The 18165-nt window shown below is 37.3% G+C and overlaps 1 protein-coding gene across 2 annotated transcripts; it reads right to left on the bottom strand.

Annotated features, from left to right (window-relative positions):
• Positions 1-7387: 7387 nt before the first annotated feature.
• Positions 7388-14465, bottom strand: LOC144716208 (cell division cycle 20.2, cofactor of APC complex-like). Of its 2 annotated transcripts, XM_078591301.1 has the most exons (10): positions 14032-14465; positions 12988-13259; positions 11856-12138; positions 10377-10943; positions 8726-8871; positions 8595-8644; positions 8485-8525; positions 8331-8393; positions 8196-8254; positions 7388-7538 (listed from the first exon to the last, which is right to left on the bottom strand). In XM_078591301.1, exons 1-6 carry the CDS (start codon positions 14131-14133, stop codon positions 8641-8643), a joined length of 1374 nt encoding a protein of 457 aa, XP_078447427.1. In that variant the 5' UTR covers positions 14134-14465; the 3' UTR covers positions 7388-7538; positions 8196-8254; positions 8331-8393; positions 8485-8525; positions 8595-8640. The 2 variants fall into 2 exon arrangements, with proteins under 2 accessions (XP_078447427.1, XP_078447426.1); XM_078591300.1 differs by having other exon boundaries at positions 8331-8525.
• Between the last annotated feature and the right edge of the window lie 3700 nt (positions 14466-18165).

The raw sequence follows: 18165 nt of genomic DNA, 5'->3' as shown, positions 1-18165 counted from the left end.
ACCTGTTAACTAGACACACAGCGGCAACCCTTAGTGGCTGGGTTCTTAGAGGGATCAGGTCATTCAGGTTGTGGAAGTTTAAGGCAATAACAGGTCTATGATGTTTTGGGTCTCATGAGTGCTACAGTGATTTGTAGGACAAGCTATTCACAAGTGAAAAACAAATAGGGATCATGATGAACATTTATAAGACACGAAACATACTTCATTAACTGAAAAGAGCCAAAATAAATTCCATTATATATCCCACATTTATTTAGTAGTGATAGTGAATAAACACTAATGATTAGATAACTATCTCGTCAGCTTGAATATCCCCTACTAGATGTTGAGATCTAAAAGATTATACTTCATTAACTGAAAGGAAAACTGAACCAAACACAGTTCATTAGGAGTCAACAGCTCCTGAAGAGATAAATGAACCTCAAAATATGTCAATCTTTGGAAGAAAAATTTACGTATAAAGAACAATATGCATCATTATGGCAAATGTAAAAAAGTCCTTGCCATGGATTAGATCATTCCACACACATCAGTATGCTGAGTGAGTCATAGATGTGAATGACCATACAGAGGTGAAAGAATTCACAAGATGGTAACCAGACTCTCATACACATGGATGTGTAAATTATATGTATAATTATGATCAGGAATGTGTTTATATTTATAATAACTCTATATTTTTGTAAAAAGAATAATTTACCAATCCTCCATATCCACAACTACTACTTTATTCTTCATATTTTCCGGTGGTACATTTGTGCAAAAAAGAAACACGTCCCTGTTTATTCCATACACTTGTGAGGTGAAAGAACTCACTAGATGACAACCAGACCGTCATAGAGGGATGGTCCGTTCGTGCGACCGAACGGGCGATTGTACGGTTGTGCGGTGCTGTGCAGTGCGAAATTCGCACACCGCACCGCACAGTTATTTTGCACAATGCACCGCGCACCGCTCAGAGGTATGCGGTGCGGTTTGGTGCGATTGTGCGAATTTTTTAAAAGGTAAGTATCGATATTTATTTTCTCTGACTCTCTCTATCTCCGACTCTCCGCCTTCTCTCTGTCTCTAACTCTCCGCCGCCCCCGCCACTTCTGCCCCAACTCCCAAGTGTGAAGAAGATGAAGAAGACTCCTCCAGTTTCCGCACTCTAGTCTGAAGTAGACGCCACGCTCTTCTGTAGAAGACAAACGAAGAGTGAGTCACTGTGAAGACGAATGATTGAATAACGAAGATGACAAAGGTAAGTAGCGATCTTTATTTTCTTATTTTTCCCATTTTTATTCAATCAAACGAAAAGTGTTGATCTTGTCAGGATCAGAGTTTTTTAGATTCCAATTTGATCGAAATGGTTGGTCCCCAATTACATGATCAGAATCCTAGACGATCTTCTTCTTGTCATCTTCTTCTCAATCTCGATCTCATGCACGGAATCCTAGACGATCCCTTGGGCCACAGCGATCCATATGCCCATGTTATGATGGATGCTGGATCAAAACGAGTCATTGGTGTTAGAATTTTTTCTAAGATTAGAAATCCTAACAAATAAAAATCCTTACATGTTTTGGTTTTTTTTGTTAAAAAAACACATCAAAAAATAACTTCAATTGTGCACTTAAGCAAGAATTATGGGGCATGAGAAATAAACATTTTGCAACAAAAAAAGATTCAGCGGCTGGTTTTGTGTTTCTATTGTTTCTAAGTCCATTCATTAAAACCAAAAAGAGTGATGAGAGAATTTTCTACTGATATTTAGGCTAATTTATCGACTTTCTAGAACTGTACAATAAACTGCTGATCTTAAGTTTATATCAGTTAGGCACTGACATCATTATATTTTTTCATGATATGGAGTAAAACACAGTGGCACACTTCCCATAAATTATATCATCATGCTACGTTTTCATAATATGGAGTTAAATTCACATCAGCACACTTTTCATACATTATCTCATCATCATACTTTTTCATGAAATGGAGTAAAAATCATGTCAACATACTTCCCATATATTTGGTGTATTTGGCAATCAGCATAAAATCTTTTTTTAAACAAAAATCATGATCAGAGAACCCATGAAGGGTGTGATAAAAATCAGATTATAAAGTAATCAACTGTGTTTTTTGTTTGGCTGTGAATATGTTTTAATGTGGGTGTAAACAATTTTATGTACCTAATGATGTGTTTTATCCCCTCGGAGTAAGCATTACATAAGCCGTTCTTTCAATCTTTTCGGTGAATAGATTTACATTCTTTCATGTTCCTCATTTATATGTCCCATGATTTCATTCAACTGGAGAAGTTGATTGCTCTTATCCTTATCTATGAAAGCTTGAGCTTTTCATATAGTCTAAAAGGGTTGATGTTCCAGCTCCACTCGTAGATGCAAGGTTTTCCGAAGAGTAGTCTATATGGAGACATGCCTATAAGGCATCTGAAAACTAAACATACTGGTCCAAATTGTCTGTTTGAGCAAGTTGTTTACAGGTTCCTGATCTATCAGTTGTCTTCAGAAGAGGGTTTAGGTTGATGGTGTGCTACTAGCCTAGTCTCTCCCATAGGAGGCTACCCTGTGGGGCTCAACCTATGCTTCATAAGATGGTTTAGGTTGATGGTGTGACTGGACCTCAAGGGATAGTCTCTCCCGCAAGAGGAAGACCCTACCCTCTTAAAGGCACAACCCTCACTTCCAAGCAACTCCTTAACCCCATTCATGGTTAAGGTTGATGTTGTCTCTTTGGTCATTTTATTGAGGATCATTTGCAGCATCAGGCAATGATAGGCACTGTGCTTCTTAGATAATGCCCAAAAATATGAACATCCTTGATTATGATTAAAAGGAACAATCTCATTTAGACCAAGATCCATTTTTGGGTAATTTCGTTTGTCCTTATGTCACTGATGATGGCTCCTAAAAAGCCGTACCTAACATTGATCTTATTGTTGGGTTCTGTCATGATTGATGGCACTTAATGAGTTTTTGGGTTGCAGAAGGACTAGAGTTTTCATTTTTAAGATCAGTTATAGTTTACTGGTATCCTCAAATGTTCTAATTTTGTGGTTTTATGTGTTTTTACTATCTTAAGGTAAGCCTAGTATGGAAACTTTTCCCCTTTTCTTCTATCGTTTACCCTATTGGCATGTTCATGAATGATGAAACCAACAGATTTATCTCTATACATTTATCTTTGTAAACGGAAAAGTTGAAATTTAAAATTTTAATTATTTTTATTACCTCAAAACTGAAGTGAAGGCTATCAAGGCGAAAACCTTCTCACTCTACCAAGATATGAAGAAAATTGTTCGGAAAAAGTTGGCATCCGTTGCTCGAATGTCATTGACACTTGACGCGTGGACGTAAAAAAACAACATTGCTTTCTGCAGTGTGACAGTGCATTGGGTGGACTCTGAGTGAACTTTGTGAGAGCGTGTTCTAGGAATACGCCAACTAACTGGGTCCCACATTGGCGAAAACATGAGTGCATGCATCCTTGAAATGTTGGAGGAGTTTGACTTGAAGAAGGTATGGGTTAAGACAAAAAAGTTGGAATTACTATTTTTTCACCGTTACATTATATTGATGAATCCAAAAAATGCAAGTGTGCGATTACCACAGACAACACATCGAACAACAAAAGGATGATGACTATTCTAGAAGAGCATCTGAAGTTAGAGAACCCTCAATTTAGTGAAAGCCGATACGTGCTTTGCGTAGCGCACATGCTAACTACGTGTGACAGAGGCGCCATTAGAGTTGGTGATTCTAGACGAGGACGATATGGCCAATATGAATGATGTAGAATAAGGCAGCATACTTGGTGCGTTCTCCTCTACATCTAATCTAGGTGATGTCATACTCCGGCTCCGCGAGATAGTCACAAGAATACGCGATTCAACCCAGCATGAAGAATGCTATGTAGCATTATGCAAGAAATTTGGGATACCTACCATAAAAAAATTTCATTGGATTGTCAAACAAGATGGAATTTTATGTACACCACGTTAGTGGCTGTTGTCAAGAAAAGGAATGTTGTAGATATCATTGCATTGAACATCTTATGGAAATAAGTCTTATGTGAAGAGGAATGGGCAATGATCAAGGAGTTTGCAGGTATACTGAAACCCCTTTAGTTGGCTGTTACAGAAGCATGTTGTTCAAAAGCACCCACATCAAATGAGGCAATTGTTATCATCAAAGCAGTGATGAGGCACTTGAATGGTGTAATGGCTGGTATAGAGACAGAAGGATGTTACGAGCCTACAATGTTATGTCCACCGAGCAAGGGACATCACTGTACAAGGCTTGTGAGGCGATGAAGACTAAGATGAGCATATATGCATCAGTCCTCACTCGCAACCTGGACTTCACCGTTGCTGCTCTCATTGATCCATCCATGAAGTTACAGTTATTGGATCGCAACCAATGGGGCGAAACAGTTGCGATATCACCAATGGCAGAAGCGTCATTTGTTCAGATTTCTCTAGATGCTTTCGATTGGAGTGAGACATCTATAACATTCTTCAGTGAAGCTCTCGACGAGTTGTTACTGGACAGTGAGCTAACACCGACCCTTACTCTAGGACACGAGCTAGATGTGTACATGAGCACACCTCTCAATGGGACTGAACCATTGCACTGGTGGAAAATAAGAGGAGAACATTCATATCCACGATTGGGAATGGTTGCGAAGGAATTCCTATCGGTCTCTGCGATGAGTTCTCCATCAGAAAGATTCGACTCTACCAGATTTGCAGTCACCAACTACAAGTGTTCAAGATTGACGGCAGAGAGCATTGAATTACTTATGACACTAAAGTGTTGGTGGCGAGCGAAAGAGGGTGACGACACTGCTATGAAGCAATCAGACGAAGATAGCAACGAAGATCCCATTGTTCATTCAGCTAGGTTCCTCTCCTTTAATTTTTGAAGCACTCAAAAGGTATGCTTTATTATTTGACATCTTGCTATTTTATTATTTGACATCTATAAGTAAAAAGAGATTTTTGTAAAGCTCCGTGGCAACAGACAAAAGATTAATCAGAACCCATCAGATATCCTTCTGAAAACTTCCCATTTCTGCATCAATGGCAATTTTGGATGACGTTGAACGACTTGGTGATTGACAGCAGATTAACTAGAACATAACATAGACTTTTACAATAAAAGTACCCATTTTCTGCATCAATGACAATTTTTGATGCAAAAGAGAATAGTTTTTGGTGATTGGTAGCAGATTAATCAGAAGCCAACAAGTATTTTCCTAAAAAATTCTCCATTTTCTTCGTGCATACATGTCAATTTTTGTGGGAGTGGTCAACAAAATTTGAACCAATTAGTTGGAACCTAACAAGTTTTTTCTCAAAAGATTTCATCTTTGGACCAAAAGCTTGAAGCAGTCATGATTCCAGTGTTTCTGGGGCTTAAATTTATCCGGTGTCTAAACTTGGGTCGACCCTGGAATTTCAGGTGGTGAGCTTGATTGCAAAGCTTTCTTCTGCTATAGCCGTTGAGGAGAAGGGTTTAACTTTTGACAGCGTCATGGATGAACGGCTCTTCGCCTATTTGATAGCGGTTGCTCATTTTGAAGAATTCTACGGTGATGATTGAGGCGAGGGGAAGGAGGGTGAATTCCGACGTCGTCTTCCTCACATTAGAAATGATTTTAAAAGTAATTAATAATTTATTAGAATTTGAACAAATTCTATAAATTATGTTCTGAATTTATTGGTCAATTTTATATTATTTTGCATTGAAAATAAGTTTTCAAACTACATGAAGAATTTTCTATAATTTTAAGCAGTTATATCGATTATCTTGTAAACTTATCGTTTAATGTTATTATTATTCTTAAAATAAATTATTATTCACGTTAGAAATTATTCTTTAAATAAATTAAGAATTTTCTAGAATTTTAACGAATTTCATCTGACTATCTTTTGAATTTAACGGCTAATTTATTGTTTTTCCCATTGAAATTGTAACGAGTTTTATCAATTATCTTTAGAATTTAATGTTTAATTTATATTATTTTTTGCATTAGGGGATGATTTTTAAAATTAATTAAGAATTTACTACAATTATAACAAAATTTATCGATTATCTTTTTGAATTTAACAGTTAATTTTATATTATTTTTTGCATTCAGAATGATTTTTCATATTAACTAAGAATTTACGACAACTTTCATGAATTTTGTCGATTATCTTTAAATTTTACAGTAAATTTTATATTTTACAGTAAATTTTATATTTGATTTTGTAAAATTAATAAAAAATTTACTACAATTTAACTAATTTATCGCTTATCTTTTGAATTTAACAGTTAATTTTGTATTATTTTTTACATTAGAAATGATTTTTAAAATTAATTTAGAATTTTCTACAATCATAACACATTTTATCGATATCTTTTGAATTTAACGGTTAATTTAATCGATATTTTCTGGAATTAAAAATTTTCAACAATTTTAACCAATTTTACCGATTTATTGGTTAATGATTTTTAAAATTATTAATATTTTTTTACAGTTTTAACAACTCCTATCGATTATCTTTTTAATTTTAGGGTTAATTTTATATTGTTTTTTACATGAAAAATGATTTTAAAAATTAATTAAGAAATTTCTTGATCTTTAAGGAATTTCATCAATTATCGTTTGAACTAACGGTTAATTTTATATTATTTTTGCATTAAAACTGAATTTTAAAATCTCAAAATCAAGAAAACTTCAATTTGTGCAGATTTGTGCCACGTGCTGTGTGGATTTCCACACAAAATCTCACCGCACGTCGCACAGACGGTGTGAATTTCGCACCGCACCTCACGCAATACTCTACTGTCATACAGACATAGATGCATAAGTTAAATATGCAGAGTAAAATATATTTTTATATGAAGATCAGGAATTTGTGTGTAAAATATAATGTATACATGATGCATGTGTCTACAAAGGAATTTAGTGTATGTTGATGTGTTCACAATAATTTTTTAGCGACAAAAGGATGATAATTGTTTTTTAATGGAATCCAATAATATCAATCCACTGTCATGAATAATACTTTTATGAAGTTTATTTTCATGAAGACATAAAAATAGGCATAAACCACCAAAAATATATAAATTATCTGACTTTCTATGGAAACATTAGGTAGAATTTAATGTGCATAAAATTTTTATAGCAGAATGTCTTTCCGTGAAAGAAAAATCAAAGTTGTATGAATGATGAGAAAGAAAAAGGCGCTAATTTTCCTAAATGGGAAGAACTTTATCACAATCAATAAATCGAGAATTATTTGCTTAAATTGAGATTCTGTGATAATTACTACCTGATTTTCAAGTTGTGATATATAGGTATTCAAAATAGAAGAAATTGTTGACGATAGAAAGAAATGAACTATCCAGAATCGATTGTTTCTTTCTCAAGGTGGGAAAGAATGAAGTGAAGATTGTACAATGTATAAGAAGATTGTTCTGTTCAGGTGGGAAATAGCGAGGCTTCCTTTTCAAATGCAGGGATTGTTCTGTTCAGTAGCAGCACTGCAGCAGTAAGAGAGAGACCCTTAAATAGGTAAGTAATTACTAGATAACAGATAGATAATAGATGCATATGAATTGGTACGTATAAAAATAGATAGATACATATGAATATATAGATATAAAAATAGATAGATAGGTAGCTAGGTATGGAGATATATGTAAATTGACAGATATAAAAATATATATCTAGAACTATAGAAAATAAAAAATAAAAAATAAAAAACTAAAAAATATATATGCATATAAAAATAGGTAGATGACTAACATGTATACACAGATAGATAGAAAAATAAAAATAAAAAATTGAAAAATATATGCATATACAAAATATAGGTAGATAGATCACTAACATGTATACACATGTAGAGATAGATGGAAATTTGAAATAAATAGATAGACACATGCATACGTGAACTAAAACAGATAGATAAATTGAAAAAACATGGTCTAAAATACATAGAGTTTGGGTTTTTATTTAGAGAGAAAACAGTGGGTTTCCTCGGGAAAGGGAAATGGAAATAAATTAGTCATAAGTATTTAGTTTCACAAACTGGAAGTAAAATGATAATAATGAACAAACACACAAAAAATAAAACCAACGCAAGAAAAAACTTAAATGAATATTATGGTTGGAGAAAACAACATTAAAAAAATTACCTGGTTTTTCCTCGTATGTTCCAATGATTTGAGCTCGCCCCTCCATCAGAGCTGTACAACTATATGTCAAGATAAAAACAGAAGTGTCAACGAGTGACTTAAGGAAAAATAGATGAGAAAAACTTATCATCTTACCCATTTCAAATTTTATTCATCTTCTTCTACTGGGCCATTCATTGCTTCCTTTCTTCGTTACCTGAAGAGAAAAAATCCACGGAAGAGAAAAAATCAAGACAATTTTTGGAGGGATAAAAATAAAAAAAGTAAATGTAGAGAGAGAACATTTCCTTCATTCCATTGGTTTGCTGCTGTCAGCTTGATTATTGACCTGATTGATTCCACAGACGAGAAAAAATAAGAAAAAGATATAGTCGATTGTGTAGGTTTAGAACTTTTCCTTCTTCGGCCGCTGGAGCTTCAATCTGGTCGTATCATTATTTTTTATTTACCTGATAAGGTAAGAAAATTCAGAGATGTATAGGAAGAATGTTTAGTTTATTAAATAAAATGTATGTATGTAATTTACTTACCGGATGTGATTATAGCCGGAGAAGGGGGCAGAGGAAGTTGCAGCCTTAGTGGGCTTTTGGGCCGCCATTTCCGGAATGCCGAATACGTTCCAGAATCTCAGCGTCTCGTCTCCTGCCGCCGACGCCACTGTGTACCCATCGGGGCTCTTCACCACCACAACCAAAATAAATAAAAAGAAAACAAATAATATCAGATATTGATACTAAATGGTCAAACGTTGAAGACCAGATGCAAAAGGTCAGAGAAAAAAAAATCTGAGGGGGGAAAGGGAGAGTAAAATAGGAAAAATATCCAAAAAATCATATAAGAAAAAAAAAGTCGGAAGAAAAGAGGCCAAAAGAAAAGGGAAAGATGATACAAAAATTGAGCAGAGCAGACGAAAAAACAGATTATCGGAAAAAGAAAGAACAAAAATAGTCATCAAATAAACGAACAAGACCAGATGCAAAAGGTCAGAGAAGACTAGCTGAGAGGGAAAGGGACAGTAAAGAAGGAAAAACATCATATAAAGAGTGGACGCGAGAAAAAAAAAGTCGGAAGAAAGAAAAGGTCAGAAGAAAAGAGGCCAGAAGAGTAGGGATAAATCATAAAAAAAAGAAAGAACAAAAAATCCATAAAAAAATAAATCAAAAGAACCAACTATCATCAACAATTATAACATTAAGAAGACGATGACAAAAATCCATAAAAAGTAAATCAAAAGAACCAATTATCATCAACAATTATAACATTAAGAAGACGATGACAAAAATCCATAAAAAATAAATCAAAAGAACCAACTGTCATCAACAATTATCTCATAAAGAAGACGAAGTCAAAAATCCATAAAAAGTAAATCAAAAGAACCAATTATCATCAACAATTATAACATTAAGAAGACGATGACAAAAATCCATAAAAAATAAATCAAAAGAACCAACTGTCATCAACAATTATCTCATAAAGAAGACGATGTCAAAAATCCATAAAAAATAAATCAAAAGAACCAACTGTCATCAACATTTATCTCATAAAGAAGACGATGTCAAAAATCCATAAAAAAATTAAACCAAAAGAACCAACTATCATCAACAATTATCATAAAGAAGACAATGACAAAAATCCATAAAAAATAAATCAAAAGAACCAACTGTCATCAACAATTATAACATTAAGAAGACGATGTCCAAAATCCATAAAAAAATTAAACCAAAAGAACCAACTATCATCAACAATTATCTCATAAAGAAGACGATGTCAAAAATCCATAAAAAATAAATCAAAAGAACCAACTGTCATCAACAATTATAACATTAAGAAGACGATGTCCAAAATCCATAAAAAAATTAAACCAAAAGAACCAACTATCATCAACAATTATCTCATAAAGAAGACGATGTCAAAAATCCATAAAAAATAAATCAAAAGAACCAACTGTCATCAACAATTATAACATTAAGAAGACGATGTCCAAAATCCATAAAAAAATTAAACCAAAAGAACCAACTATCATCAACAATTATCTCATAAAGAAGACGATGTCAAAAATCCATAAAAAATAAATCAAAAGAACCAACGATCATCAACAATTATATTATACAGAAGAGGATGTCAAAAACCAGAAGAAGAAGAAGAAGATAAAGAAGAAGAGGACGCGGGTGGGTGTGGTACCTGGGCCATGAAGAGGACGCGGGAGGTGTGGCCGGTGAGCTCAGCCATCTTGACCATGGACGGGTATTTCCACAGAGCCAGCTGGTTCTGAGTGAACCCATGCGAGCTCAGCAGCTCCCTCTCGTGCTTGCTCCACAGCAGAGCGCAAACCTGCGACCCCGTGTCCACAGAGTTCAAGCACGCCCCCGTGTGCGTGTTCCACATCTTTATGCACCGATCCCCCGCCCCACCCCCCGAAGCCAGCAGATTGCTCTGGAAAGGGCACCAGGCCAGGGCCTTGACGGCCGCCGTGTGGTCTTCCAGTCGGTGCAGCCACGTGGCGGCCTGCCGTTGGTCCCAGACGTGGAGGAGGTTGTCGTTGCCGCCGCTGGCCAGGTGCTGGCCCGAGGGAGACCACTTGAGGCCGCAGACCTCCTGCTGGTGGCCCCGGTGGGTTCGGATCGCGTGGGCCCGGACTCGGACGTCGTGGCTCACCACCAGCCCGTCCATGCCCCCCGTCGACAGCGTGTGCCCGGTCCACGACAGCGACCCCACCCGCCCTCTGTGGGCCCCCCTCAGCGTCCTCAGCTGACCCACAGAAAACGCAGGAATAACCCTTCATCAGTTGACCATGCCTTGTGATGATCATGATTAATAATGATATGATGATGGTACTTTAATGTTTGGCGATTAGACTATAATGATGATGATTTATTTAATGACGACGCCTAATAGTGATGGCGGTGGCTTGAAAAGCTTGAAAACTTGGAAGATATGAATGATGATGATAATGATGCAATGATGGTTATGATGGTACGATGATATTTGACGATAAGACTATAATGATGATAGAATGACGATGACTTATTTAATGACGACGGCAATAGTGATGGCGGTGGTCTGAAAAGCTTGAAAAATTTATGGATGACGATCCATCCCAGCATAAAAAACTTGGAAGATATGACGATGATAGGGATAGTTGTAAAAATGGACGAGAGCCCATCCCCGTTGACCGTATGATGATGGTTGACCATAAGACTATAGTTGATGGCGACGCCTAATGGTGATGGCGGTGGCTTGAAAAGCTTGAAAATTCATGATGGATGAAGACCCATCCCAGCATAACAAAACTTGAAAGATATGACAATGGTATGGATAGTTGTAAAAATGGACGAGAGCCCATCCCGGTTGACCCTATGATGATGGTTGACCATAAGACTATACATGATGATATAGATATTTGATGACGACGCCTAATGCTGATGGCGGTGGCTTGAAAAGCTTGAAAAATTAATGGATGAAGACCCATCCCATAACAAAACTTTGAAGATATGACGATGATGTGGATGGTTGACGATAAGGGGATAATTCTAAAAATGGACGAGAGCCCATCTCAGCATTCGATAAATTGGAGAAAATATGTTGACCGTATGATGATGGTTGACAATAATAAGACAACAGCGATTATATTATGTAGTTGATGAGGGAGATGACACGTACCAGGCGAGAAGAGGAGGTGTCCCACAGCTGGACATCAGAATTGTTAAGGCCGACGGCGAGGTGACGACCGTCGGGGGCCCACGACACGCTGGTGACGGGTCCGGCGTCATCGTTCGTCGTCGTCATCTCGGCCGTAGCCCCATCCGTCGCGTCCCAGAGATACACGGTCGGCCCCAGCGCTATACTCAACACGTTGCCGCTCCCCCAGTCCAGCAAGTTCAAGTAGTAGTCGTCCAAGATGTCGGGCGCGTCCAGGGTCCTCTCCGCAGACTGTGGGATGTACCTGGAATTTGGCACGTCCGGATGACGATGACGATGATCAAAGTAGCAATGAAAATATGCTTGATGATGATCTACAATGCTCGTCATTGTAACAGTATTGTTAACGTTAGCTGATGACGTTGACTGTTTAGTCCAACCGTAAGTGATGATTCATCACCGTCATCGACAATGTTTCGAACCCAAATCAAGCGAAAATCAATTAGGTTAACGTTTTGATTGACGGGACGTCTAAATCCGTCATCGACGTCTTCACGTCGTCAACAATACTGTCGTTGACGTTGACACGGTTGACGCAAACTTATATGAAGATTCGCTCCATCATCGTCAACATTAATCCGTATTAAAATCTCAGAAACGCGAATTGATGAAGTTGACTGACGGTTGACACATAACCCAATGCAAATGACGTTTCATTGACGTATCCAAATTTCATCTACCCAAATCAATGACATTTGACAAACCCAAAATGTAACCCTAAATTAAATGATGGTTCGTCTTTGTCATCACACAATCCCATATCAAAATCTCGTCAACATGATCATCAACTCTAATGAATGATTGGCATCAACTGTAAATGACGACTCATTGTCGTCATGTACAGTTTCCCTCTCCCAATTTCATCTACCCAAATCGATGACGTGACGAAACGGATGACAGTTGACAAACCCAAAATGTAACTCCAACCCTAAATGATGGTTCGTCTTCGTCATCACACAATCCCATATCAAAATCTCGTCAATACGATCATCAACATTGTCGTCATCTACGGTTTCCCTATCCGAATTTCATCAGTGTTATTGTCAATCGACGTTTGATGATGACAGGCGATTGAAGGTTGACGGTAACGTACCTCCTCTGCTTGGACGGCTTTGCCAGTTGCCCGGACAGCAGACTCTGCTCTGAGATCATGTCCTGAATGGGAGAAGGAGATGGAGGCTTCGACTTGAACGCCAGGATTCTTGTTCTATTAGGGATCAAGGTGTCAGCAAGCTGCTTTCTGTAGGCTTCCTTGGACGGGGACGCAACGGATGACGCGTTCTCCTTCTCTTTCTTAGTCTCTGTTAGAAGGTAGTATGCCATGTCGAAGTCCATCGCGGATCTGTCTGGGATGAATCGGTCGCCCTAGAGTAGAACATATGGGTAATTTGATTGCCTTTTCTGGCATGGATTTGAAAAAACTACAGCGAGATTGAAGAGTTAATTGAGAAGACGTGGTTGCGAATATTGGAGATAATGAGAAGGAATTTCTTGGCGTCAAGGATTGATAATATTGGAGATAATAAGATTGAGGTGATCACATAGAACTAATATTTGAGTTCGAGAAGACTAGTTTATCATACTAGGGGCAGGGATTGGAGAAATCTTGAGAAGGAATTTGTTATAGGATGATGTTGGGATTCAAGAAAGTTCGATAATGAATTTCTTGAAGTGAGGTTCATCGCGGATTGAAAACCTAATGTATCGATTTTAGGAGCTGAAGATATGATAGAAAAGATAGGGCAGGCACTTGTGAAATTATGAGAAAGAAATTCTTGGCACGCGGAGGCGTCATTCGTAAAGGTGAAAATCTGACAGAAAAGATCTTTGAGATTAAGAAATTGAATTATCAGACTAGGCAGGCGTTTGAGAAAGAATTTTCCTGAAGTTTGGTGGATCGTAGATTGAAAGCGATGTCGGATGAGACGATTTGAGGAGTTCAAGATCTGGATATCTTGAGGAGAATCGAACGATGAATGTTCAAGAAAGATATGAAGCGAATCATTATCACAAAGATATGAATGTTCAAGATCTGGAGGCATTTTTTGTTGCCTGCAGGACTCCAGATAAACTAAGAAAGTAATAGACGATTGTGTAAAGATCCACCGAAAGATTGCATAAAGATCGAAATACTCACACACTGCCTGGAGGAGGTGTGCGGTCTGGTCCGGAGCTTCGATCCGAGTACTTCCACCAGAGGACGCCGATCAAGCTTATTCCTGTTGCTGCTGCTCGCCATTTCCAACCACTCCGCAAGATCTACAATCGAAGAGATGCGAAGAACACAAAGACGCTAAAAAAGAAAATACTCTACCTTATCCCTGCACAGAAAGCAAGATCGTGATCTCAAGAAATACAACGAATCAAAGAAAGAACTAGAAGATCTGCAAAACGCAGATCCGATCGAGCCTTCTCGCGGGAGCGGATCAGATAGCTCGAACGATGCCGTGGAGTTGATTTCTCGTCGATGATGTCTGAAACAGAACGTCAGAATTCAGAAAGAACGATGGAGCGTTGGGGTGGGGGCACCGTCGTATTTATACCAGAGCTCTCCAACGGTCATATGTAGCCCCTCCCACGCGGGACTCAAAACTCAAAAGCAGTAAGTAAACGTGTACCCCCACTTAAATCGTCTTTTACTGTAGGAACAAGCTAGTTATTATCCACCCGCTCAGTCCGTTCCTTTGTCCGTTCCAACTACGTTAGGTCTTCCATCCGTTATACGTTCCGTCATCCGTCACATCATTCAGTTTATACAATACGTCATCTGTTCCTTTATCTCATTATATGTTCCGTTATCTATTTCGTCATCCGTCTGTTATCCGTTCTGAATGAAACTGCAAACTCTGTGATGCCCCGTCCTGTTTAGTCCACAGCAGAGTACGGAATGTTCCTTGGGTTGGACATTTTGGACCGAGGAGTGGTCAGACCGGACCGAACCAGGACCGTCGGTCTCGCACTTCAGGTTGGACTGGTTGGTTGGGCCGGATCCGGTCCGGCAGTCAAACCTGACCGGGACCGGATATTAATTAATAGATATAAAATATTATTAATATCTATTAATTAATAATATTATTTTTCTTCTTCTTTTCATCCCCCCCTATGATCCGCATATCAGGGGGGTGGGTAGCACGACCAAAGGGGAGGGGGAGTGCGATCAGGAGGGAGACCGAGACCGGAGGGGAAGAGGAGTACGCGACCGGTCGAAGTTGACCGCCCACTCCCCCTCCTTCGGCCCCATCCCTATTATTATTATTATTATTCTCTTCCTCTTGTCTTCTTATTTTTATTATTCTCTTCTTATTTTTCTTCTTCATGTTCTCTTTTCGTTTTATTAATGTTTTCATCTTCCACTCTCTTCGCCTTCTTCTTTTCATCTTCTGTTCTTTTCTTCTTTTTATCTTCCGCTCTTCTTCTTTTTAGCTTCTGTTATTTTCTTCTTTCATTTTCTGCTCTTCTTTTCTTCTTCTTTTTATCTTCTGCTCTTTTCTTCTTTTCATTTCCGTTTTTGTTTTCTTCATCTTCTTTTCATCTTCTGTTCTTTTCTTCATTTCATCTTTCGTTCTTCTTTTCTTCTTCTGTTCTTTTCTTCTTTTCATCTTCTGTTCTTTTCTTCATTTCATCTTTCGTTCTTCTTTTCTTCTTCTGTTCTTTTCTTCTTTTCATCTTCTGTTCTTTTCTTCATTTCATCTTTCGTTCTTCTTTTCTTCTTCTGTTCTTTTCTTCTTTTCATCTTCTGTTCTTTTCTTCATTTCATCTTTCGTTCTTCTTTTCTTCTTCTGTTCTTTTCTTCTTTTCATCTTCTGTTCTTTTCTTCTTCTTCTCATCTTCTGTTCTTCTTCTTCTTTTCATCTTCCTTCCTTCTTGTCTTATTCTTCTTTTCATCTTCCTTTCTTCTTGTCTTCTTCTTCTTTTCATCTTCCGTTTTACTCTTCATTTCTACTTATTTTCTTATCTTCTTCTTCTTCTCTTTTTCGTTTATTCATCACTCATCTTTCGTTCTTTTTGTTATATTTTTCTTTTAGTCTTATTTTCATCTTCCGTTCTTTTGTACTATTCTTCTTCTAATCTTTTTCTTTTTTTATCCACCTTCTTTTATCCCTCTTTTTTTCTCTTTTTATTTTCCTATTGGTCTCTTTTTTATTCTTATTTTATACTTTATTTTTATCTTTGCTTCCTCTTTATTTTTCTATTCTGCTTATTTACTTCTTTCTTCCTCTTTTTGTATTCTTATTTATCTCTTTATTCTTCTTTTCATATTCAAATGTTGATTTTTATAGATCACTTTGAAATACATTTTTCCTATGACTATAGATTAGATGACAATTCCTTTATTTTGACTTGACTAACATGAGTGGACCGGGACCGGACTGGAACCGGAAAAGACTGGACCGGAACCCGACAGAACTTTGGGGAAGGTTTAGGTCCTTGCTAAATAAGCAGACTGAATCGGGACCGTCAAACCCTAAATTTCCATCTCGTTCCAAGTAAGGATGGATGACCGGCTGTCATCCGTTCTTGAACATAATTAGAGTGAATTTGATCTTCAATGAGGATCAAGTCACCCTAATTAGGTGAGAATTTAGAGAGGGGGGTAGAAGAGATGAGATGAAAAGAAGAAATGTGGGCTCTAGATTGAATTAATTGATCCAATTGGATGGATCAAAGAATTCAATTAGAGAGGTTGGAAGAAATTTTTGATTTAAGTTTTGGTTGGTTTTGAGAATTTGCTAAATCAAAAATAAAAAGGGAAATCTTAATCTCCTAAGAATTAAAACTAAATTTTTAGAGTTTTCTTTTGGAATGCAATTGAATGCCAAGGTAAATCCCTCAATTTCTCCTCTCAATCCTAATCAGCGCTTGTACATGCCGCTCAAGCCAAGCGATTTAGAAGTTCAGATCAGAATAGAGATGAAGAAACAAACAACTTAACCTAATTCATTCAAAATGCATAAAAGTTCAAATACAATCAAGGAAAAAGTACCAGATAACTTGATCCAGGGTGGGACTCCTCTCTGTCTTGCAGCTGTGATAGAGAACCATCAAGAATGAGCTCCCCCTCTCGAAATTTAGCTTTTATACTTAGATTATAGGGTAAAAATCACCATTTTATCCCCATTTAGTACTTATCTATCAATGTAGGCTAGATCTGAATGATCTAACCGTACAGATAGAAAGAGGGGATCAAGACGAACAAATCCATAAAAAAATCATCTCAATCGGACTTCAGGATCAAAAGTTATTAATAAATCAATTTTAAACCAATTTAATCCATTGGATTTAAAATTGATTTATTTATTAGTTTCGTTTTTAAACACGCAATGACGTGTCGCTCTCTCATTGGCTGGCGCATTTTGAATCCTCCTTTTTGCAGAAAAGTCCTTAAAAAGCCTGGAATTGCTTTTGGACGCCGCCCAAAAGTAATTGCGTATATGCCCCTGGCGCACTCTCTCTCCTCCGATTTCTCCGATTTCTCCGATTTCTCTCCGCCCAAAAGTCTTTACGCCTGCCGTGGCGACCGAGAGCTGTTTTCAGGGTCTTTTTGCAACGAAACGTTGCAAAAAGGCCCCGAAAAGTCTAGAAATTGCATAAATACATTTTTTTCTCTTATAAATATGCCCTTTTTTCATAGAATAAATGCATTTCTTCTTGAAATAAATCCCAGAAAATTCCTAAAAATTCGTAAAAAATTCTAGAAAATTCTAGAAAATTCCCTGATTAATTCCCATGTTGATAAATGTCGAAATAAACTTTTTAATGTGCCATTTTCATCCAAAAATAATTATTTCGAGCTTCAATAAATCCTTAAAAATTCATATAATTAACAGAAAATTAGGGAAAAATCAGAAATTACTTGGAAGCATTATTTTTGTGTAAATATATGATAACAACCCAAATTTAAGCCTTTTAAATGCATAAATCATGCTAATAACATGAAATAAAGACCGAAATTAGGGTGTTATCACAATCCTCCAAGAAGAGTTAAACAAAAACTCGATTCTTGAATTATGACTGCCTAACTGTTTCTTGAAACAATGGCCTTGGAGGAAAGAGAAAATACAACTTAAAGACGAGAAATCAAAGACGATAAATTAAAGACGCAAGACGTGCTTCATGTCACGCCAAGGGGCAGTTGTTGATCTGCCGTTGGCGACGTGTCATGATGCGTGAAGGAGCGTGCATGCGTGGAGACGTGCGCAGCGGAGACGGTTGCGGCGTGTCTGTGGCAGAGGTGTTGACGTCGGTTGACTGTGGCGGTGTGTCCGTGGCG

The sequence above is a fragment of the Wolffia australiana genome, chromosome 20 (assembly GCF_029677425.1).
Source record: "Wolffia australiana isolate 7733 chromosome 20, ASM2967742v1".
Taxonomy (NCBI): domain Eukaryota; kingdom Viridiplantae; phylum Streptophyta; class Magnoliopsida; order Alismatales; family Araceae; genus Wolffia; species Wolffia australiana.
This window is presented reverse-complemented; position numbering and strand designations above follow the sequence as displayed.